The 21,369-nt window shown below is 35.3% G+C and overlaps 2 protein-coding genes across 4 annotated transcripts in view; both read right to left on the reverse strand.

The window, feature by feature from the left end:
* LOC6563522 (furin-like protease 1) overlaps nucleotides 1-18,971 on the reverse strand; it is a 163,956-nt gene extending 144,985 nt beyond the window's left edge. For all 3 annotated transcript variants that reach the window (XM_032737699.1, XM_032737698.1, XM_032737701.1), the window contains exon 1: nucleotides 18,869-18,971. The gene's annotated coding sequence lies outside the window, so the exon portion shown is untranslated. The remainder of the gene's footprint in view (nucleotides 1-18,868) is intronic.
* Nucleotides 18,972-20,185: 1,214 nt separating this feature from the next.
* Nucleotides 20,186-21,335, reverse strand: LOC6563519 (adenosine deaminase-like protein). The gene has a single exon (XM_001990408.2). The coding sequence runs from the start codon at nucleotides 21,279-21,281 to the stop codon at nucleotides 20,223-20,225; it is 1,059 nt and encodes a 352-aa protein (XP_001990444.2). The 5' UTR covers nucleotides 21,282-21,335; the 3' UTR covers nucleotides 20,186-20,222.
* Nucleotides 21,336-21,369: the final 34 nt, after the last annotated feature.

Here is a 21,369-nt window from a genome sequence, read left to right on the forward strand (position 1 = left end):
CAAAACTGGGTTGCCTAATTAGTAAGTACGTAAAGCGAAGAGATCGGCGCGAAGACTTTCCTGGAAACCAAAATAAAAGGGCAACACCAACAAAAGACAAAAATAACACACTCAACTAATTAGTTTAAACAGACGACTTGAGTGTTGCAGTTGAAGTTGAAATTCGAGTTGAATTGCGACTGAGATGAAAGATTTGGATTGCAGTCTGGGCTCGTGTGGTTGCCAAAACGATCGGGGTTCAGCTTATCGCGAACATGTAATTTAACTAAATATGGATGCATGAATAAATTCAATGGCATAATGAAGATAAACGCACTAAACCAAGAACCAAGACATTGCCACTAACAAAGAGCCCAAGCCATAACCATAACAAACCGAAGAGCTGAAACTAAGATATGCCAATCAGCGAAATACCCTGTATAAGCCTGCAGAAAAGTATAAATAATAATAGTAATAATACAATTCTTAAAAGTCAATCAATAAAATTAAATCATAATAAAATAATATTAAAATTCACACTCATTTTAAACTTTGTTAATTTTCTAGCTAAAAACTTTAAATTTGCTTCTTTTCTCTAGAGATTAATCACATATGGATTAATCTTAGCTAAGCCGAGACTATAATTATATACAAGAAAACCCCCTATTTTTTATGTATATAAAAAAAGTTTAATCTCATTTTAGATTTGTTGATGCTCGGCATAAAACTTTCAAAGTGTTTTCAATGTTCAAACCGCTTGTAACAGATTTGCTCATCAGATTTATCAAATATGTTGCATAAGCAAAATTAGAGTCAGTCGGCATGTATACCCGGCTAGAGTTCAGTTGCTCCAGGGTACATAAATAACAACAACAAACGTGGCATGCAGCAGATTATCGTGGAAAGCAGAAGACGCCGAAGCAACTGGCGGCGGCAACTTTTGGCCACGACAAGCTCATTTGAGCTGGAAATCCAAACAAAGGCATATTTAAATGTTTGGCAACATTTTGCGCGCAGAAGATGTAGAAGTAGAAGAAGGAGCACAATGAGGAAGAGGAGTTGAAGAAGGACAACACGCAGCAGCAGGAGCAACATTGGCGGGTGTGTGTGTGTGTGTATGTGTTGCTGCCAACTCCTTTTCGCTGTTAATTTGCCAAACAATTGGCAGATAGCCAAGGCGAGCGAGTGCCGACCCTAAAACCAAAAAAGCAACTAACAAGTCAACCAAAACATAGCTAGACCGAATGACGACGCGCCCCAAGGCTCTGCCCATTGTTGCAATTGTTGTTGTTGCTGTTGCTGTTGCTTTTGCTGCTGCTTCTGCTGTCGATGTTGCGGTTCTTGTTGCAGTTGCATATTTTGGCGTGCACGTTTTGCTTGTTGGCTGTTGTTGTTGTAGGCAACAAATATGCCAGGCAGCTCAAGCAGCCCAAGCAGCTCTCAAGACCAAGAAAAAAAAAAAAGTAAACAAAAAAACGAGTTGCGCCACGTTCCGCAGAATAACAAACATCGAGCAGCGCCAACCAACACACAACTCCAAAACTGCAAAACTTGATTTACAATAAAAAAAACAAAAACAAGCCAACAAAATGTTAAACTATGCTGCAAAGTCGAAGTTTCAATGCTCTTAGTGCCAACCCCAAAAGCCTAGTTTAATAATCTCACCACGAAAGTTGAACTTGTTTTGCATCCTTTTGAATGTTAACAAGTTGTTCGGTTTTGCTTTTGAACTAGCAAAAAAAAAAACTAAAACCAAAGAATATTTAGAAAAAAAAATGTACGTACAAGAAATATCTTGTGGATTGAGTTACCTTAAAAAAAATTTAATTTTATATATACGAATATTTAGGTCTATCATTTTACTTCAACACACCTTAGTATATATAATTTAAATAGGTTTCTTGCTGGCTAGATTTTTGCTACTAATATAAATGAAAGCAAAATAATATAAAAGGAAAGGCAAAATAAATATAAACAAAATGCTCATATTTATATTTGTTTACTGTACAAGTCCCTGATGAGTTCCATAAAATTTATTTACATATTATTTGCAAATGGAAATTTGTACAGTATTAGCTGAAGTGAAGAGAAATTTATTTTGATGTAATGCAACTTTATTAACAAAACTGTTGGTGTAGTAAAATGAACAGAAGATTAAAAGTAAGGATGATAGAATGATAAATATGTAAATATTTATATATGGTAAATGAATTTGTTTTATATTTCTTTATATTTTTCATTTTAATATATTTTTTCAATTCATAGAACTGACTCGTTACCCATATCACCAACCTCTCACTTTGTCTCCTCAGCCAGTATACATATTTTCTTCGTCTCTCTTTTCACTTCTAACTGCCTGTCTCATTTTATAATTCAAAATATCAATCAACTTTAATGAAGCATTTTTACATATTTCAGTTTCAAGTTAAAAATAACTTTAAGCGCCAATAATTTCAACTTGAAGCTAATTATACTCTGTTTTAATGTTAATAATTAGATATATAGTATACCAGTATTTACTAAGAAACTATTTCACAACTAATGTCCAATTCCATCATATCCGCTTTGTCTAGGGTATAACAACAAACAAAGGTAGTTCAGTGCCGGCGCTCCAGCAAACAAAAAAAAAAGAATATAAAAAAAAAACTGGTTCTCTCTTGACTTAATCCGGCATTCTTTTTGGCCAGTTCGTGATTAACTGTGGACAGTTAAGAGGAAGGCACGAGACGGCAGCAGAGTTGCGAGTTGAAAGTTGCGATCCAGTCAGATCGTCAGAGATTTGCTGCATGTAACTCAATCGCTGGCGCTGATCATTAGGCTTTTATGTTTGCCTGCCTGCCTAACTGATGTTGGCCTGTTCTGGTCTGGTTAGGTCTGCGCCAAGCTGAGCTGCCAGCCTCTTTAAAAATCGATTTCAAGTTCAGACAATGGCAGCGCTGATTGATGCGACTCATCAGGCAAACACACACACACACACAGATACTCACACACACACGCACAGAAAAATGCGCAGAAATGTGGCGCTATGTTGCAGTTTAAACAATGCCAATCCGCGGCTCGACTCCTAACACGACTAAGTAGTTGTGTTTATGGTCTTGAACTTTACGCCATATATGTATATATATATATAACTTAAGATATATAGATATATATGCAAAAATTTCAATTTTTGACTTTTGTTTTGCTGGTCATTTGTTCTCTTTTTTTTTGCCAGAACTAATGACTACAATTTTTGGGGCGTTTTTCGTTTGATGGGGCCAAGCGCAAAGATTGATTTTTGGGTTTTGGAGCTTTGTGTCTGGCGCCGCTCTCATATTATGTAAAGACGACGATAAATGGCAAAAGTTGATTTGATTATTTACTTGCCACAAAAATCAATTTAACGGGCTTTTCTGCTGCGGCTGCTGCTGTGTGAAGTCAATTTTTGAGTCTGGTACGTGACTTTTGGCTCGCAAAGGAGATAGCTTGGATGTCTGGTTAAGACAAGACCATCGAATTATACGGAATTATACGAATCACTGCAGTAAGTGTGAGGATTTTGTCAATTTTAGTTTATAATAGGCGAGCTTTCAAGAAAACAGAATACAGGCATCAATCCAGTAAATATAGGCATCAAGACACAAATAGACAACTGAGACACACATGTAACTAATTAGAACATTTAACCAAAAGACAGTAAAAGGATTGAAATGCGAGAAATATAGTTCACAAAATACCTCAAAAAGAAAGTATTACTATACTATAAAGAACCGTTCAACATCACAACAGATTCAACCAAATTAATGACAAACATTAAACTAACTAGAACACATCACAGGAAGTTCAACAAACTTCAGTAAATTAAGTGTTCCGAAAAAAATGTAAATAAATAAAATTCAAAAGATTAACCAACAACAACGACAATAAAAATGAACTTATTGCACATGAGAAGATATTGTAATGGAGGTATTTTAATTTGTTTTTTATTCACGTATTTTATTACGCCAATATTTTTGAAAATGGGGGGAGAAGGGTATATTGAAGTTGTGCAACATTTTGTGTAATAGACAGAAAAAAGCTGCTCCAATACCATAAATTATATATATTCTTGACTAGCGTAAAAAGCAGAGTCGAATTATTTATAATATATATTGTTGATAGGCCGTAAAAATTTTAGTCAAGATCAGACGTATTTTCGTATATTGAACAACAAGCCCATCATATAATCAGGGGTATCTCCTGTTCGAGCTCTCTCTACTAGAGTATTCCAACTTGTTTGCTTTAGCAGAATATGGAAAATTGCGCTCACCAACGAGCCGCATAAAAAACCAAAGATAGGTGGGTCCCCCAGCTATGTGTAAAGCATGTAAATCACTCACGCGCAACTGTGGCACCCAAAAAACTATACAAAATAATAATAAAAGCAACAAAAGTAATAATAATAATAAAAACAATGGGAAATGAGTAAGTGGGGTCAACGAAGCGGGTCACTTTGACTGGGGCAACCAGCTTAAAACATTTCCCGTCGAGGAGGAGATACATGAAACTCTTTCAGAATTAACAAAATGGCTTATGACTTATTCATAATTATGTGTAATTATGTTGGTGCATACAAATTAATGACACTTCAATTAAGCAGCAACAGCAGGAGCAGCATCAATTACAACAATGACTACCGCAAAACGCAATTTTATAAAGCAACAGCAGCATGATCAACTTTAATTAAATGCTGCAGTGTCAGAGTGCAACGAAAGTGAATAATATCGAAAGCCACATACCCTAACAACAGAGACTTTCTAAAGAAGAGTTTAAATTTAAATTAAGCTTGAAAAAACTTATTTTTTTTATTTGCAAAACTAAATCGTACAGAGTCCAAAAATTGTTACTCGGCGTGACTCACTTCAGCAGTAATCTCAGCTTTTGTACAGGGCAACAAGCAAAAACAGAAAAGTCGTCAGAGTGCCAAAGACATGTCAACGGGCAGCAGTCAACCAACATCAGCTACAGCAAAGAGGCTGAACCCAAAATGTTGCCACTATTGAACCAGAGATGAGCACAGCGCATGTCGTGTCACAAATGCACTCTCAATATGCAACAAAAACAAGTTATAGCAGATATCTGAGGGACACCAAAGTTTTCATACCTTTAAAGTGAACACAGTTGAAATGCCGACATTTAAATTTCATCATTTAATAAAAAATAACCGACCGATTGTTGCTATGAACGCTATAGGATATAGATGCCCGATATAGATGATACTTTGTCCAGGGGAGCTTTGTAAAACGCATTATTATTATTATTATTATTATTATTGTTAGGAATTACCTGCTTGCAACACGCACAGCTTATGAATTTGTTTCGGATATCTTGGTAAACAAAAATGTTGCTCATACAAAAACTCAACTTTTGACCGATTGTTGCTATGAGATAATTATATAATGATCTAAGCAGACCTGCTCCTAGTGTTTGTACTGCCTTACAAACTTTACAACCAAATTATTACACGCTCTACAATGTTAAAAATAATTAAAAAGTGTACCATATTTAATTTAATCATAATGTTTAAAGTGTTAAACATCTTTTGACACGGTCTCAACTCTGTAACGTGATGACAACTCTATTGAATCGCTTGAACCAATGACAATGTCCTGAGAAGTACAGAGAACTTCAATTCACTTTTTATAAGTACATATATTTATACATATATATATATATATATATTTACATTAAATGCTATTTCCTGCACTTGGCTGATGTGGGAGGCAACGCAACAAAACGAAACTTTCTTGCAACTCTTTCAAGCTATATGCATATAATTTTTTTGCAATAAATGTGAGTCAAGTGTTGTCGTCGCTTTTTTTTAATGGACTTTTTCCCTCTATCGCATTTTCTACTTATATAAGTACTAATACTCTGACATCGACTTTGACATCGACTTCGACTTCATCATTATATTTAAAGTTTCTCAGACCCATGTTGCATAAGCGTCATTCGGTTTTATGGTCTCGTATCAATGACTGAACTAAATTGCTTGAGACACATAATGGGTCATTAAGTTCAGAACGGACGCTGTTAAAAAATTAATGCAAAAAACCAACTTCAATTTACAAACGGAACTTTGTTCAAGACTTAATGGAATGATTTGAAACTGAGCATGATTTAAACTAAGAATAGTAAAGAAAAACAGTAAACAATGTGCAATTGATTCTATTTAGTGTAATAATTCAAGTTCCAACGACAAAGTTAATAAAAGGGCAAGTGCTTTAAGGTTTAATCACCAGCCCACCTGTTTTTTAGTCACATTAATTATACTAAACGTGATTACGTCAAGTACTTAATGCTCATGTTGATGGAGAACTGCGTTAAGTGCTAAAGTTTAGAAAACAACTGAGCTATATATTTTCGAATTGCCATATTTCAACTATTTTAAACACACTGACTGACGCATGCGGTGAAAACAATTTGTCTTAGTCATCATCAACTCACACACGGCTCTCATTCTCGACCTTACTTTTTGGCCCAAATAAGTGTAGGGGAAATATATGTATATCCAACAATGAAAGATTTTAACACTTGAGAATTGAAGGGGAAGTACCGAGCGCAAGTGGAAACCGCATCCACACCGACCACCTCCCCCCCATCGACCCGTATGCCGCCTTACAATGGGCATTTCTAAAGTTTATTACTTGAACATTTATCATTGCATGGTCCAAAACAAAATGCAACAAAATGAATAGAAATGCACTCAAGTATTTTGAGACTAAATAAAAAATCAAAAAATTGGGGAAAAAATACTGTCGGCTTGGTTAGAAGAAGATTAAATGCTCTGCCTGTCTATATGCTACTCAAAACAATTCCATCAGTCACTTTACTCACTGTAAAAAGTTTAAAATAGTTGATTTAACCCCTCGGACACTTTCCTCAAAATTAAAAACCACATCCGTATAGTATAAAAAAAATAAAATAAAAGCCGCAAAACGTAGCCACCACAAATAAAATATAAATCAAAGTTCAACAAGTGCTTTTCTATTTTACTTTACCATGAAGTCATTGAGACGGTGTAAAAAGGGTACAATGAAGTTGTATGCAACAGACAGAAGCAAGCAATTCCATATATATTCTTGACCAGCATGAACAATCGAATTGATTCATCATATCCGGCTGCCTCTTGTGAAGAACTAGAGACTTCGAAAAAGTTCTCGCTCTTCATAAAATGATAAATTTCATTTAATTTTATCGATAACTTTCGCCATTTAGGGCATCTTCCAGTCGAGCTCTTTCTCTATTTTCTTTCTTACTCGATTTTATTTATTTTTTGTGTTCTTCAATATTGCGAATTGCTGAAAAAAAAACTGGGCGGTGCCTCTGATTGTGTACGGCAACAACAAAATCAGTGTAAACAAATCGTTCACTCACCAAACAAGAGCAAGGTGAGGTGAAGTGTGAGGATTGAGGTGGGTGGGATACAGGGGGAGAGAGAAAGCTTTGTTGGGAGCTGTACGTATACGGAACGATATGTAAGCGAAAACTAAGAACAATGTCATGCAATCAACTTTGGGCCAAGTGCAGTCAGCCAACCAACAGAAACAGCAACAACCATAACTTTAGCCAGCAATCAGAAACTAAAAGCAGCAAAAAGTAAAAAACGCAAAACAAAAAAACACAAAAAATTCTTTAAATGGGGGGTGGTGGAGGGTTAAAAAATCAACCTAAAAAGCATAATGAAAAATGTTCGTTGAGTGGTTTTGTGTTTGGCACGTCATAAGGTGCACAATTTATTGTTGCAAGTTGCACGTTGTACTTTTCAACGTTTCGAGACAACAAATTTTTCTCGAGTTTTTTTCGATGCGCACAATTTTGTTTATGGATATGAGTCAAGAGCTTAATACGTATTAGGATATTGAATTTTTGTTGTAGGATGTCCAAGTTAAAAGTTGTGATATTGTAATTTATGGCAAATTGTTTATTGACGATATTTGAGCAGGAAATTTATCCAGTATTGAGCATTAATAAAACAAACTATTCCGTTTTGAAAATGTAAATTTGATTTTAATTGAATTTCTATTAAATACGAATTAAATGCCAGATGGAACAATATTTAAATTTTATTAATATCTGACCTCCATATTTCTGTCAACCGATACTATTGTTAGTATAAATTACAGCACTGTCTGGAAAAACAAGTTTATATCCGATATGTACTAGACTCTATACTATACTATTAATATCATTGCATATCAGCAACTTAATTCAATTGAAATCGACATCTTGAAAAGCATTGAAATTTTCAACACTGTCACAAGGTATTTCGATTACATTTGCCACATGATTAATTACATGTGCCACATTTCAAATACTTTTACCAGACACAGTTACAGTTCAGTTGTACATTTAACTCCACTGCATCCACTTTGCTTTAGCCTATTTTTACTTTGATGTCAATCGAGAAAGATATTTTTCGCTAGCAACCATTGCAAATGGATGGAAAAGGGGTAATGTAAGCAAGTGAGAAAGCCATAGTCGAAAAAGCTCGACTCTTAGATACCCTGAACACAGCTAGCTGCAAATTATGCAATTTTAACAGTTGATCAATAATATTTCAAGGTAAAGACCAATTAGAAGGCTGCATTTTATTGCTATCGATTAGATATAATAACCATCATCTGCGAATGTTAGACGAGAGCTTCGATTTCAATTTGGAAGTTTCTCGCTTTAACAGTCACTGAGGTCGTTTTGTACATATAAACGGAAAAGATTCGTCCTATTTTTCTATTTGTACTACAAATATTTGTTATTTATCTAATTTATCATTCGCGTACTTCTTGCAGATGGAGTTTATAAAGTTGCGCATAGGGTATCTTTCATTCAAGCACTCGATTCCTAAACACTTTTACTTGTTTCTCGTACAGATTGCAATAAAATTTGTGTATTTTTGTTGGCTTTTGGTTTTAGTTGCTTTTGTTGTTTTTCCATTTGGTTGCTTCTGCTGGCCATCATCTAATTTAAGGTATGAGGCACTCAGATGTGTGTGTCTGTGCAGCTTTTGTGGTTTATTGGTTATGGATTGGGCACACACAGACAGACACAAACATACATACACTTACAAGTGGGCTGTTCCCATATATGCGCTGCATTGCAATTTTATACATGGATTTTTTCCACTTTTTTTTTTGCTCTTTGTTCGGCAAGTGAATTGACTAACGGGTCAAGGTTGACAGAGCGCGCAATGCTTTTATTTTTAAAACCATATGACTCACAAACAAACACACACATACAGTGTGTTACAGTTCATTTCGGGCAGTGTCTAGCAAAAATTTTAATTGCCTGCCATTAACAAATTATCCAATATTTTTCAAAAATTCCAAAGACCGGTGGCAGGTACATATATTAACCACCATAATGAATATATGACCCCCATAAACTGGGGTTTCCCCGCCGGCTAGGCCGGGTTATGTAAGAAAGTACCTGAAATTATGGTTACATATTATTTCGGGCAGTGGCATTATGGACACCTGGGTGCCATAAAACCCGGATTTTTTACGCCGGGATGATTATTTTTGGAATAAATAGACCAATCCTTCGTAGTCAGTTTAGTTATATCCTGCATCTCGGGTGCCACCAGCCAACAAGGAATATGGACAAACGGACTACCATTGAGCAACGGAATCTCATCCTGGAACACTTCCAGATTGGATATTCACATCGCCAAATAGCTAAAATGGTAAATCTAAGCACCACAACTGTATTCAACATCATTCGACTCTTCGTCGACGAAAATCGGATAGAGGACAAGGGCAGAAATGCACCAAACAAGATTTTCACCGAACAGGAAGAGCGGAGGATCAGGAAAATAAGGGAAAACCCCAAGCTATCGGCTCCAAAACTGACTCCACAGATGGAGGACGAAATGGGGCAAAAGTGCAGTGTGGAAACTGTGCGCCGGGTTCTGCGCAACCATGACTTTAATGCCCGAGTACCACGGAATAAGCCCTTTATAAGCGCAAAAAATAAAGGGACTAGGATGGCATTCGTCAAAACCCACTTGGACAAGGATTTGGTGTTCTGGAACAAATTTATATTTGAAGATGAGCCCAAATTCAACATTTTTGGCTCAGACGGACAAAATTATGTGTGGCGACAGTCCGATACTGAGCTGAATCCCAAAATCCTAAGGGCAACAGTCAAGCACGACGGAGGAAGTGTCATGGTATGGGCATGTATCTCGGAAGCCGGCGTGGGAAATTTGGTGTTTTTTGAAACAACAATGGACAAGTGTGTGTATTTCAATATATTCAAAGAAAATTTACTCCAAAGTGCCAAGAAGCTAGGAATCCGACGTACTTTCCGGTTCTACCACGACAACGACCAGGACAAAAGCTAAGCATAAGTCCGGATTAATACAGTCCTGGCATATCTGGAACTGCCCCCACATGATAATTCCACAGGTCCAGTCTCCAGATTTAAATGTTATTTAAAATTTGTGGGCTCTGCTCGAAAATAACATCCGGAATCACAGATCCGATCTCAAGAATGCTCTGCTGAATGAGTGGAGCAAAATCAGTCCAGAAACGACCCGGAAGCTGGTATCTTCCATGAATAATAGGTTAAGTGGAGTTATTAAGGCTAAAGGATATCATACTAAGTATTAACATCCTTATTTAAGTTTTTATACGCCTAATATGTTACTTTTCCAAGACTGTTCCAAAAAAACTGTAACATGTATTTTGGATATGTTTTAAGTTTTGACTAATTTTAGTTAATTAATTAATATTTTAATAAAAACTGAAGCTTCCTTTTCAAACGTGATATAACATAAAACAAATTGGCATTTAAACATTTTGCGTTTGTTTCTTTGTTTAAACTTTATAGCACTTTAAAATTTTTTCTAGACACTGCCCGAAATGAACTGTAAGCCACTGTATATACATATACATATATGTGCATAGTGTGAGGCATGTTCTTTTGTGGCAGCTCTGTGAACTTACATGGCTGGCATTTTAAGCCAGTTGCCAAAAAGCACTGAACAGCAAATATTAACTATGACATTTATGACACACTTTCTTACTTGGCTCCAAAATTACATAAAACTTCCAAGCAACTTGAAAAAGAACAAGAATAAGAAGAAGAAGTGAACGAAGAACAACAGCAACAGCAACAACAACAACAACAAAAACTGCGAGCAGAACTCAACAGAGTGCAAACAACAACAATTTATTGTCACGTGCCAAAAAGTACACACAACATATAAAGCACAGTGTATAACTTTGGCAAACAAGTGCAAAACAAGCGAAAGACGAGAATTGCATTTAAGCCAAGCATAACCAGCAGACCAAATACACTGAATTGGCTGATGAATATAATCATAAATATACAGTTTTGTCGAACAAAAACAAAATATGCAATTCTGGTTTGATTTTATTAAACTAAAGAATTTCTCTCTTAATTAATCTATTTATTTAATGTCGACTGAAAAGTTAAAAATAAATTAAATTAAAAAGAAATTATATTTAAATATAAATATATTACATTTTCAAAATGAATAATAAAATAATCAATTTTTAAAATTAAAACATCAATGCTAGCTGCAAAATGAATTATTGAATTCCCTGCTTATTCAGACAAAATATTATTTTTATTTTTTATTATTATTATTTGGCCCATTTGCCAAGTTGTATAAACGTAATTTAAATATTGTTATACATATACCAAAAGAAACAGAGTAATATTGCAAATACCACGACAACTTTTGGCATTGCACACAAAAGTTGCACAAAAAAAAAAAAAAAATGCGAGCACGTCACAACAAATGTCATAAATTTTGTTATTTCACATAAATATCTTTGGTCTCTCTGTTTAAGTTTGTATTGTTCATGTTTGCATATCAAATCGAGTGTTAAACTGCAGAAGCTTCCCTCAAAAAAAGGTACCGTCTGCGAAAGGGCTTGAAGGCCAATTTTGTTTGTCGAGTTTTGTAAAGACAAACAATCAAAAGATTTACTTATAAATATCATTGTGTTTTTTTTTTTCTATATATGTACATATTTTTTGTATGTTAATTATTTTTTATATATATTTTTATTATACTTTAGCTGCATGGCAACTGACAGTCAATCCCCTAGATAGAAGCTGCTGTTTTTACACATCTAATTTTTAATGTATACACTTAACATTATTTTTATGGACAGCGTTGACTCATGCTTGTAAATGTGCCAGGGGCGCATAGAGCGTGTGTGGAAGTTGCTTGAAAGTGTTGAGAAGTGTGTACAACAGAGTGTTTCCAAATTATAAATAAATAGTTAGTCCAGGCTTTAAGAATCTGCTTTAACTTCCACTTTTAGTTTTTCATTTCTTATATTGGAAATAAATATTTATTCGAGGCTAATTTGTTTTCCTCTTTCAGATTCCAAAAAAAAAAAAGGAATAAGGCTTTAGTCGAAAGAGCTTGACTAGAAGATACCCTGATTGATGAATTTACCCTTTTGATTTTAATTTGATTTAATTTCGAATGAAAACAGTCCACAAATTGTGGTAAAATAGCATTGAAAACGAATATTTTAAATTACATTTAAAATAAAAACTAAAGTTAGAAATAAAATAATGTACAACTAAAAGCAAATAATTTTTTTTTAATTTTACGAGAAACCCAAAAAAATCCAATATTAGTACTAGAAATAAAGAAGGAAAAAAAGATTGAAATCTATCTATCGATCTAGCTCTTATAGTCTCTGTGATCGGAGCACGAAGATAAGCGTAGGTATTGACAGATCGACTCAACAGTTGAAACAGTATTTTCTGGGTACTTAATGGAGTCTGAGATGATTCTTTCTGCCTGCCAACACAGCCTTTCTACCCATTTTCACGAGTTCAGGCTGTGAGCTTTTCCGGTTTAATTTCGAAATTATTAAATGTTGCGTATAGAATAAAAAGGAACTCTAGTCAAAAATTGCTAAAAGAGCCAAAAAGTGCAAAGTGCGAAAAACTTCAAAGGAAAATGTCTGGGAAAATGTTTGCAGTGAGAGCACAATTGAAGTGAAAGATGCGCAAAATCTGCAATATCCGGTAATTTGTGTGAGCAGTTTCAGTTCTTGTTGTTGTTGTCTCGTTTCTTTTGCTCGTTTTCTTTTTGTTTATTTTTTTCCATTTTGCCAAAGAAATGAGACAAACGAAATTGCTGCGTCATCGCGCAGACAGTTTGAATTGGTGCGCGAATGGAGAAAAATACGAAGTACGAAATACAAAATACGAATTGAGAAACTAGGCTGCAGCTAGCTAACTAACTGCATAGATACATGCGAGCACATCTGTATGTGTATGTGTGTGTAGCTGGTTCCGCTTTTTTTGAAAACTGCCATAGACAAACAATGGCAACGTCAAACAGTTTTCCGGCTTTTTCCTCACTTTGCCATGCGTTGCACGTCGAGGGCAGCTCAAAAGAAAAAGCCGCCGTCGCCATCAAGAGATGCTGTTAAGGTGCAAGGCGAGCCGGAGGTGGATGATGGGCGAAGGGAGGGTAAATTGGAAAAAATTTGTTTGTAATTTGCCGTCAAGGCTGAAAAGCGGACGTGAAAAGACGACGAACTGTTGTTGCTGTTTGTCAATGTCGCGTGCGTGTCGCATTCCTGTGAAAAATTCATTGAGCGCCGAACAGCGCAACAAACCCGATATTGCCAAAGTGGATTGGTCCTAGCTTAAGCTAGTTGACAGAGTGCTAACAGACTAGCAGACACCCTAAATACATTGTGGCAAATATGAAAATACATTTTGGTAAGCAAAATCAGTTTTTCTCCAGTTCATCGATAGTATGTATGAGTATATCAACTGGCAGGCTATATCGTTACAATTGTGTCCTTTTCTGCATTCGCAAATCGATTTGTATCGATATTCGCTTATCGATAAAATGAAATTCAACCTATTAGAAATTTGAAGTCTCTAGATCTTATAGTCTCTGAGATAACCATGTACATACAGACGAACTTAGTCATGACCCACCTGTGAATGCTGATCAGGAATTTATATATGTATACTTTATGGAGTCGGACATGTTACTGTCTGCTTTTTACACTCCTCACCTTTTGAATGGGTTCTGGGTATCAAAATATAATTTAGCTAAATGACCGACATACTGCCTTACTGGATACATAAAGATAGATCTGCAAATATTGGGCCAGCATTTCATTAAGAACTGTTTTGGGTTTGCGCACATGTAACAATTGCTTATTTACATTTTTGGCTAGATTTTTGCTCTCTCTCTCTCTCACGCTCTTTCTCCCCCAGTCTTTATTACTTTCCTCTTTGTGCTTAGAGTTGGCCACGCGCCAAAACTGTTCGCCTCGGGGCACACCCACTTCGTGCTGCCCTCATCTATCTGGAGAGTCACGCCCCAGTCTTTCAGTTAAAAGCAAGCAAATACATCCATACGTACATACATCATGTACATACATACATACAAACATACATAGGTCTATCTAATGCCGCTTACATCCCATCAAATCACATTTGTTGTTTTGGTCAAGTCAACAGCCAAAAGCAAACGCCATGTACAAAGATGTTGCAAGTAGATGTGGCAGCAATTTCTTTAACTAAAACAGCCTGAAGTACATAAAAATCATATTGAGAAAAGAGAAGTGCGCAAATTAAAGGGTTTTTTTTATAAATCTCTAATTTAATTTAAAAAAAAAAGGGAAATATATTTATGCTTAACAATGGATAGTTAATTAGTACACATTATTTTGAATTGAAGCACATTTTTATAACAATTTAATATTGTTGTTATATTTTGCATGACATAAATCATAAACCCTTATCGAATTTGATTGTTAAGTTTGTAAGACTTAAACGAAGTCGAAAGATGATTTCTTATATGAAAAACATTTTTGTTAACGAAGATATCCTAACAAAAACGAACTTTTCACATTAATACACAAGATCATTTTGATCGAACTATTATAATAGTTTTTTAAAGGTTATTTAAGCTTCGGCATGCCAAAGAAAGCTGATCTTACTTGTTTTTCAATCAATTTAAGAGCAATTTGGTTAATTAGTGTTCACCAAAATTGTATGCCATTAATTAATAAATTGGTTGCCATCGCTAGAGTTTTAGATGATTTCATTACGACAATTGTGCCACATATGTACATATAATTGTAGATATAGAGGTATTTCCACACACTTGCCAACAATGGGCGCAAAGGTCTAATTTCACTGAGGCTCCCCTCTAAGCCCCATCCAATTATAATGCGAACTGAGAAAAGTCAGTCAGAGCAACAGCATTGTGTTAGGATGCCTCTCGTCGCTGTTTCAATAATTTATTATATATTTTAAAGGTGAGCCAGGGAAATAAACAATTGAAGCACAGCAGGTGATTCATGCAGTATTCGCGGTGTAAATAACTTTATTTAATAATAGTTGAGCAACTTGTGGGTAAAGGCCAAGAAGCCAAATGATAAACTAAACAAAATTAGAGAGCAGACATAAATTAAAATGGAACTGGAATATAAACAGCGCAACAAAAGAATCCAAATTCTTAAGCGAATTTCCAGTAAGAAAATCGTGCGAAAAAGAAAAACGTATTTTCAATGCGATTTTTCTTTATATTGTGTAGAAGGCGTGTGAAATTTTTTTCTGATTTGTTATTATTTACATTATACTTATGTATGTATATAGTATTTATATATACCATTTTTTCTTGGCATTGTGCGCACAGGTTAAACTAAAATTATAGCATATTGTATTCAGCAAATGTGTGTTTTTCTTTTACTTTTGCTGCGTATGTCTAAATTTAATTTTTCTTGAACCAGCTCTCGTTCTTTTCTTGGGTTTTTCACTCGCTCGTGCGTTTTCTTACAAATCGAGCTGTGGTTTCTATACCTACACTCAGAAAAAAACGATCCGTAATTTATTAAAAAATGCATTTCTAAAAAAAAAAAACATGATTCTTAGAAAAAGTCCTTTCTGAAATTCTTTCTGAAATTGCTCTCTATATTATTATATGACAATGTAGCTGTTGTCTACTTTAGAGGCCAAGTTATATAAATGTATATACTATGTGAAATGTTTGTAAAAATGAAATCTTAAAATACTAATTTTTAATAATAATATTTTTGCAACAATGTAAGAATTCTATATGTAAACAAATAGAAAGCAACATTCTGGAAATTAGATGTATTTTCATACTGAAATTAAATGCAAACTTTGGTCGTTAGAAAGCCACAAAATTAAATTTAAGAAATTTGCTTTCTGAATAATAAAATGAGGAAAACTAGACGCAAAAAGTATGGCTTATTTTTAAAAGTTAGGCCGTTTTTTCTGAGTGCAGACAACAAGTTTCTGCTGTCAATTTAATAAAGAAAAATCCCAGATTTTATTATCTGGGCTTTGGCCACATGACTAATTCAATCTTTTAATATGATTGGATTTTCTGCGGGGTTTTTGCCAAATTCCTGCAATAAATGTTTACAAATTTTGCAATTCAAAAAACAAAAAAATAATTTTGTATTATTTTTATTTTAATTTAATATGCATACATATTAAGTTTGATTTTTAATTATATTTAAATTAACTTATTTGCATTTTTCTGTGTCGACTGATATTATTTTATATTAAATAAATAATATATTTTGGCCACAAGAGAGCTCAAGCTCGATGGCACATCAATTTAGTACTATTAATAGAATAATCATTTTTGCCTTTTACTTTTCAAACATACACTCACACATACACACACACACCCACACGCACACACACATTTTGTTGGATTTTTTTTGGGCTTTTTGTCAGCACAATGTGTTTAATATGCTTATAATTGGACACGATTTAACAAGGCAACAAGGCAAAGGCGCCCAGGCAGCTCCACCCACTACGCCCCCCACTCAAGACCAGAGACCTTCGATTGCGGTCGGTCTGTCGGTCTGACGGTTGGTCGGTCGACAGATGCGTCACACGTCAAAGTACTCAATGTAAAAGATGAATAATTCGGTTGGTTTTGGGGTTTTCAATTATTGCGCATTTTTTCGTGTATATTTAGCTTGCGTTGAACTCAGCTTTTTGTGGATCAAATCAGAACAACGAATATTTGTTAATATTCACTTATATATATATATATATATATATGTATATGCACATATATACATGCGTATGTTAATAAAGATTAATCCCACATTATCAGGCAAGTGAATTAAACTCTATTTAACTCTGTGCAAGCCACTCTTTTATTATATATTTAATGTTGGACTCTAAATACCCTCAACTAGAATTGAGCTGAAATTAATTGCCCAATAATATCCGGCTTGTGACAACTTTTTTATACTCAATTAGCAAAAGTCATTTTGTTTGTTATTTTAAATTCAGTTTATTATAATAATTAGATTCTTTAAAAATATATAGATCTAAAATGTAGCAAATTATAATAATACATTTTTAAATTTTCATAGAGCATAATCAATGACTGTTTCGAAAAGCGTTTCGATATACGAGTGATCACTGTACTGAGCTATTTCTTTTAATTGTAATTTCGTCTACGCAGTAATCAAGATATTCTCGCAAACTGACTTCAAATAACAAATGCCCAACGAACACATGGCAACAGGCTACAGGCAACAAAAAATAAAGAAAAGAAAAAATCAAGAATACAGTGAAAATATTTATTTTCCATGATTTTTCTCAATCGACGCTAGCGAATTCAAGAAAATAAAAACAATGAAACTGGAAACAAGTGCGGAACAAACGATAGCAAAACAAAATAAAAATCTTGAAAGATGTTGCCAAGATTTGAAAGTTGAGCAAATATTCTAAAAAACCTTTTAAAAAAAATCCATTAACAAAGTTTAACAGCCTTGGCAACACGACACTCAAAATGTAAAAGCAATTTTTAAAATATACAAAACGTAGAATAAACAATAAAAAAGAAGACAGGAAAGCAAAAAACAAAAAAAAAGGAAGAGAATCGAGATTTAAATGCTCAAACAAGTAATGAAAATTAACTTTTAATATGCGGACGCAGAGAGAGAACGAACAAAGACAGAAATCAGAAATCAGATTAATAATTGCTGTGAGTAAATAAAGCATAATTAAGACTAACAAACAGAGAGAAAAACTAACAAAAATAATAACAACAACAACAATATGGTGCACGCACAGAAGCGCAGAAAAGAAATCTAAAAGTAAACTACGTATGAACAGCAACAACTACCTGTGCAGCAACAACAACGACAACGACGACGATAATAATAACAACAACAGCAAGCACATTTGAGAGCAGAAGAGCGCGTGTTTCGGCTGAGCGCCGCTGAGAGCACCAAGAAGAAGCGGAGCAGTGGTAGAGAGAGAGAGAGTGAGAGCAAAACCGGTATGACAAACAGACAAACAAAAAAGCAAAAGAAGACAACAACAAATACGCAGACAGCACATAAACATACATATACATAAACATATCTATGTATATATGGATGTGTGCGTATAAGAAAATGATGTAGCCCCGCATAATAAATAAACGGCAACAATAACAGCAACAACAACAGCGACAAAAATGCAACAATGAAGGAAGATACAAAACGCAAAACGAAAAGAAAATGTGCATGCTGACAGGTTCAGCAAAGCAAAACTGGCGACGAAAATTAAATGAAAACGGGAGCTGAATTGCCCGGCAGCCGTCGGCATCGGCATCAGCGTCGGCGTTGCATGCAACAAGCTGCAGCTACGTATTTTTACCCATTAACGCAAATATTTGAGTAATTTTTCGTCTTTTTCTGTCGACCGCATTTCAAGTTATTTAGCAAAACAAAAACAAAAGCGCGCGCTCTCTTTTACACCCACACACACACTTACATGAGAACGTTTACACGCACAGGAACGGTACTTTCATCACTTGTGATTTCTCAAAATTAATTAATTTGTTTGTTTTTGTATAACTCACCTTTTAACTATAAATGGCGGGGACGACTTTGTTGTTCACTCAGACTGCGCTATGCAATATTTATAAATTTATTCATTCATTGATTTGTTTATATGCTGAAATATGTTTGCATTTATACAATATTTTTGATTGCGGAATGGGGGAAGTAACAACAACATGAAATCACAAACAGAAACACAAAACACAAACACATGCACAACGTACACACGTTCGCGCCTCACTCGCTCACTAATACATACGAACGCCTGCACTATATAGCGGTAACAAATAGCACTTGGATGCAGCACTTTGTGCTTCTTCTTCTTTCTAATTTCGATATGGCGCTTAGATTTCTGTTGTTATTCTGCAGTTGTCGTTGTTTTTGTTGTTGTTAATGATGTTGATGCACCGTTATTTTATCATACAAAGAAAGAAAAGCATATGTTGTTGTTATTAAATGCTGCATTTATAAATATATTGCTTTATGTTATTTCATTATTTCATAGCGGTTAATTGCTTTTGTCGGCTGATAATCATTTTATTTGATGATATTTTCAAACTATTAGACACTTTATTATTATTTACGAACACACAGCGAACAACGTAGCGAAACACCAGCGGCGAACGGAGCGGCACAGTGACGCGACGGCACGCACGTACAAGAGAATTATTACTGAGGAAAAACTCTGTTAACATTTCTTATAAGAGCGCGCCAATAACAGCATAGAGATGGACACGTGTGCTAGCATGACACGATGCTATAGCGATATTTGAACGGCGTGTCATTAAATGTGACTTAATTTAAATAAAATTGTACAATACTATAATTTAAAAGTGAGCAGATGATATCAAAGCGTCGCTGCCTTATAATTTACATTATAAGAATAGATCTATGTTGAAAAGAATTATCGTGTCGTGCACGGAAGATGAGCACGAGTGCAGCACACAGAGTCGGTATTTTATGTTAACAGTACAGTTCCAACTAGAGATGTGCACTTGTTAAAAATTTAAACAGAGTGTGAAATATAAAATATTTAATTTTAAAAATCCCGCCCTCTTGTCTCATAAGTGCTTATAACAATTATGTCACATTAAAATAATGTACACATGATTTGATATATTATTTTCTGCAAAATTCATAAAACATTGACCCAAGTGAGCAAGCTTTAAATCAAAATCTAGCTTATTGAATGTATGTTAGTTCAACAGACGGAAGGTAGCCGAGTTCGCTCACTCTTTGCACAGCAACATCAGCGAGAGAGTGGGAGAGTAACAGCCTGTTAACAGTCTGCAGCTGGAACAATCACCAAAGAGATAAAACCGCCAACTTAGCCGTTTAATCGCAATTAAAAGAAACGATTATGTTTAGATTATTTTATTTGGCTCTTTCTGTAATCAGCAATTGCATAATTCGTTTTTCTTGGGGCGTGGCAAACGAATGCTTCATCGCCTCCACTGTAAGGTCGACGCACTGACTCCGGCTCAGGCCAAAACTCTCCATGGCCCAATGGAATTCGTCAGACAGCGTTGTATCAAATACACCACAATCATCCGTGCAGATCACTCGGGGAACATCCGCCGCCATCAGTTGCCTGAAATGATGATCATTAAAGTTGGCAACGGTGCCCGATTTAACATTGCTCGTGAGGCAACATTCAATTGGGATATTCTTCTCCTTCAGCTGCGCGTAGTCAGCTTCAGTGAGATAGGTGCCATGACCACAGCGGGACATGCCAAATTTCAGCATCTCTTGAATCTCTCGGGGATTATCAACTTCCCCACAATGCACGGCCAATTGCAAGCCATTATTTCGAGCCAAACTCAACACGGCCGTAAAATCGCTAAATTTACCCAGATTTGGATTACCGCTAAAATCAATGCCAACGATTAAATCTGGTTCAGTTTGCGCAAATTCCACGGCCAAAGCGACAGTTTCCTCGGCCACCGCCAACGGCTCACCTCGATTTATGGATGGCAGCAATTTAACCATAATTTTATATTGTTTGCTGGCACTTTTTATGGCATCGATCACCGTTTGCAGATAATCTCGCCGGGACATTTTCTCATTTGATTTGGGCGTGGTGCGCAGCTCCACATAAATCACATTGTCTGCGGCAAAATCACGTATCACCAATTCGGTGGCACGTTGCAAGCCCCGCTTTGTGGCCGTCAGTTCGTGCACAAAGCCAAACTTTTCAAAACAATCGTTCATTTTGGCGCCCTCCTCAAATTTGATGAAACGTTTGCAAAGTGCCGCAAATTCCTTTGTCTGCTCGCCGTACAGCTCCTCGGCCAGTTGCTTGATGCTTTCGATATTTAAGCTGCCGTTGAGATGTGCATGCAGCTCCACTTTGGGTATTTCACGCAGAAATTGTTTCATTTTCTCAATATTTACACGCTTTAATTGCTTTTTGTTTATCAGTTTGTTTACCATGTGATTAAGCAGCCCTGGTAAAGTCAGCTGTTAGCACAAACAGCAGCTTAACATTTGTGGAAACTGTTATTAATAGCAAACAGCTGAT

This window comes from Drosophila grimshawi, unplaced genomic scaffold (assembly GCF_018153295.1).
Source record: "Drosophila grimshawi isolate 15287-2541.00 unplaced genomic scaffold, ASM1815329v1 contig_311, whole genome shotgun sequence".
NCBI classification, from domain to species: Eukaryota; Metazoa; Arthropoda; class Insecta; order Diptera; family Drosophilidae; genus Drosophila; species Drosophila grimshawi.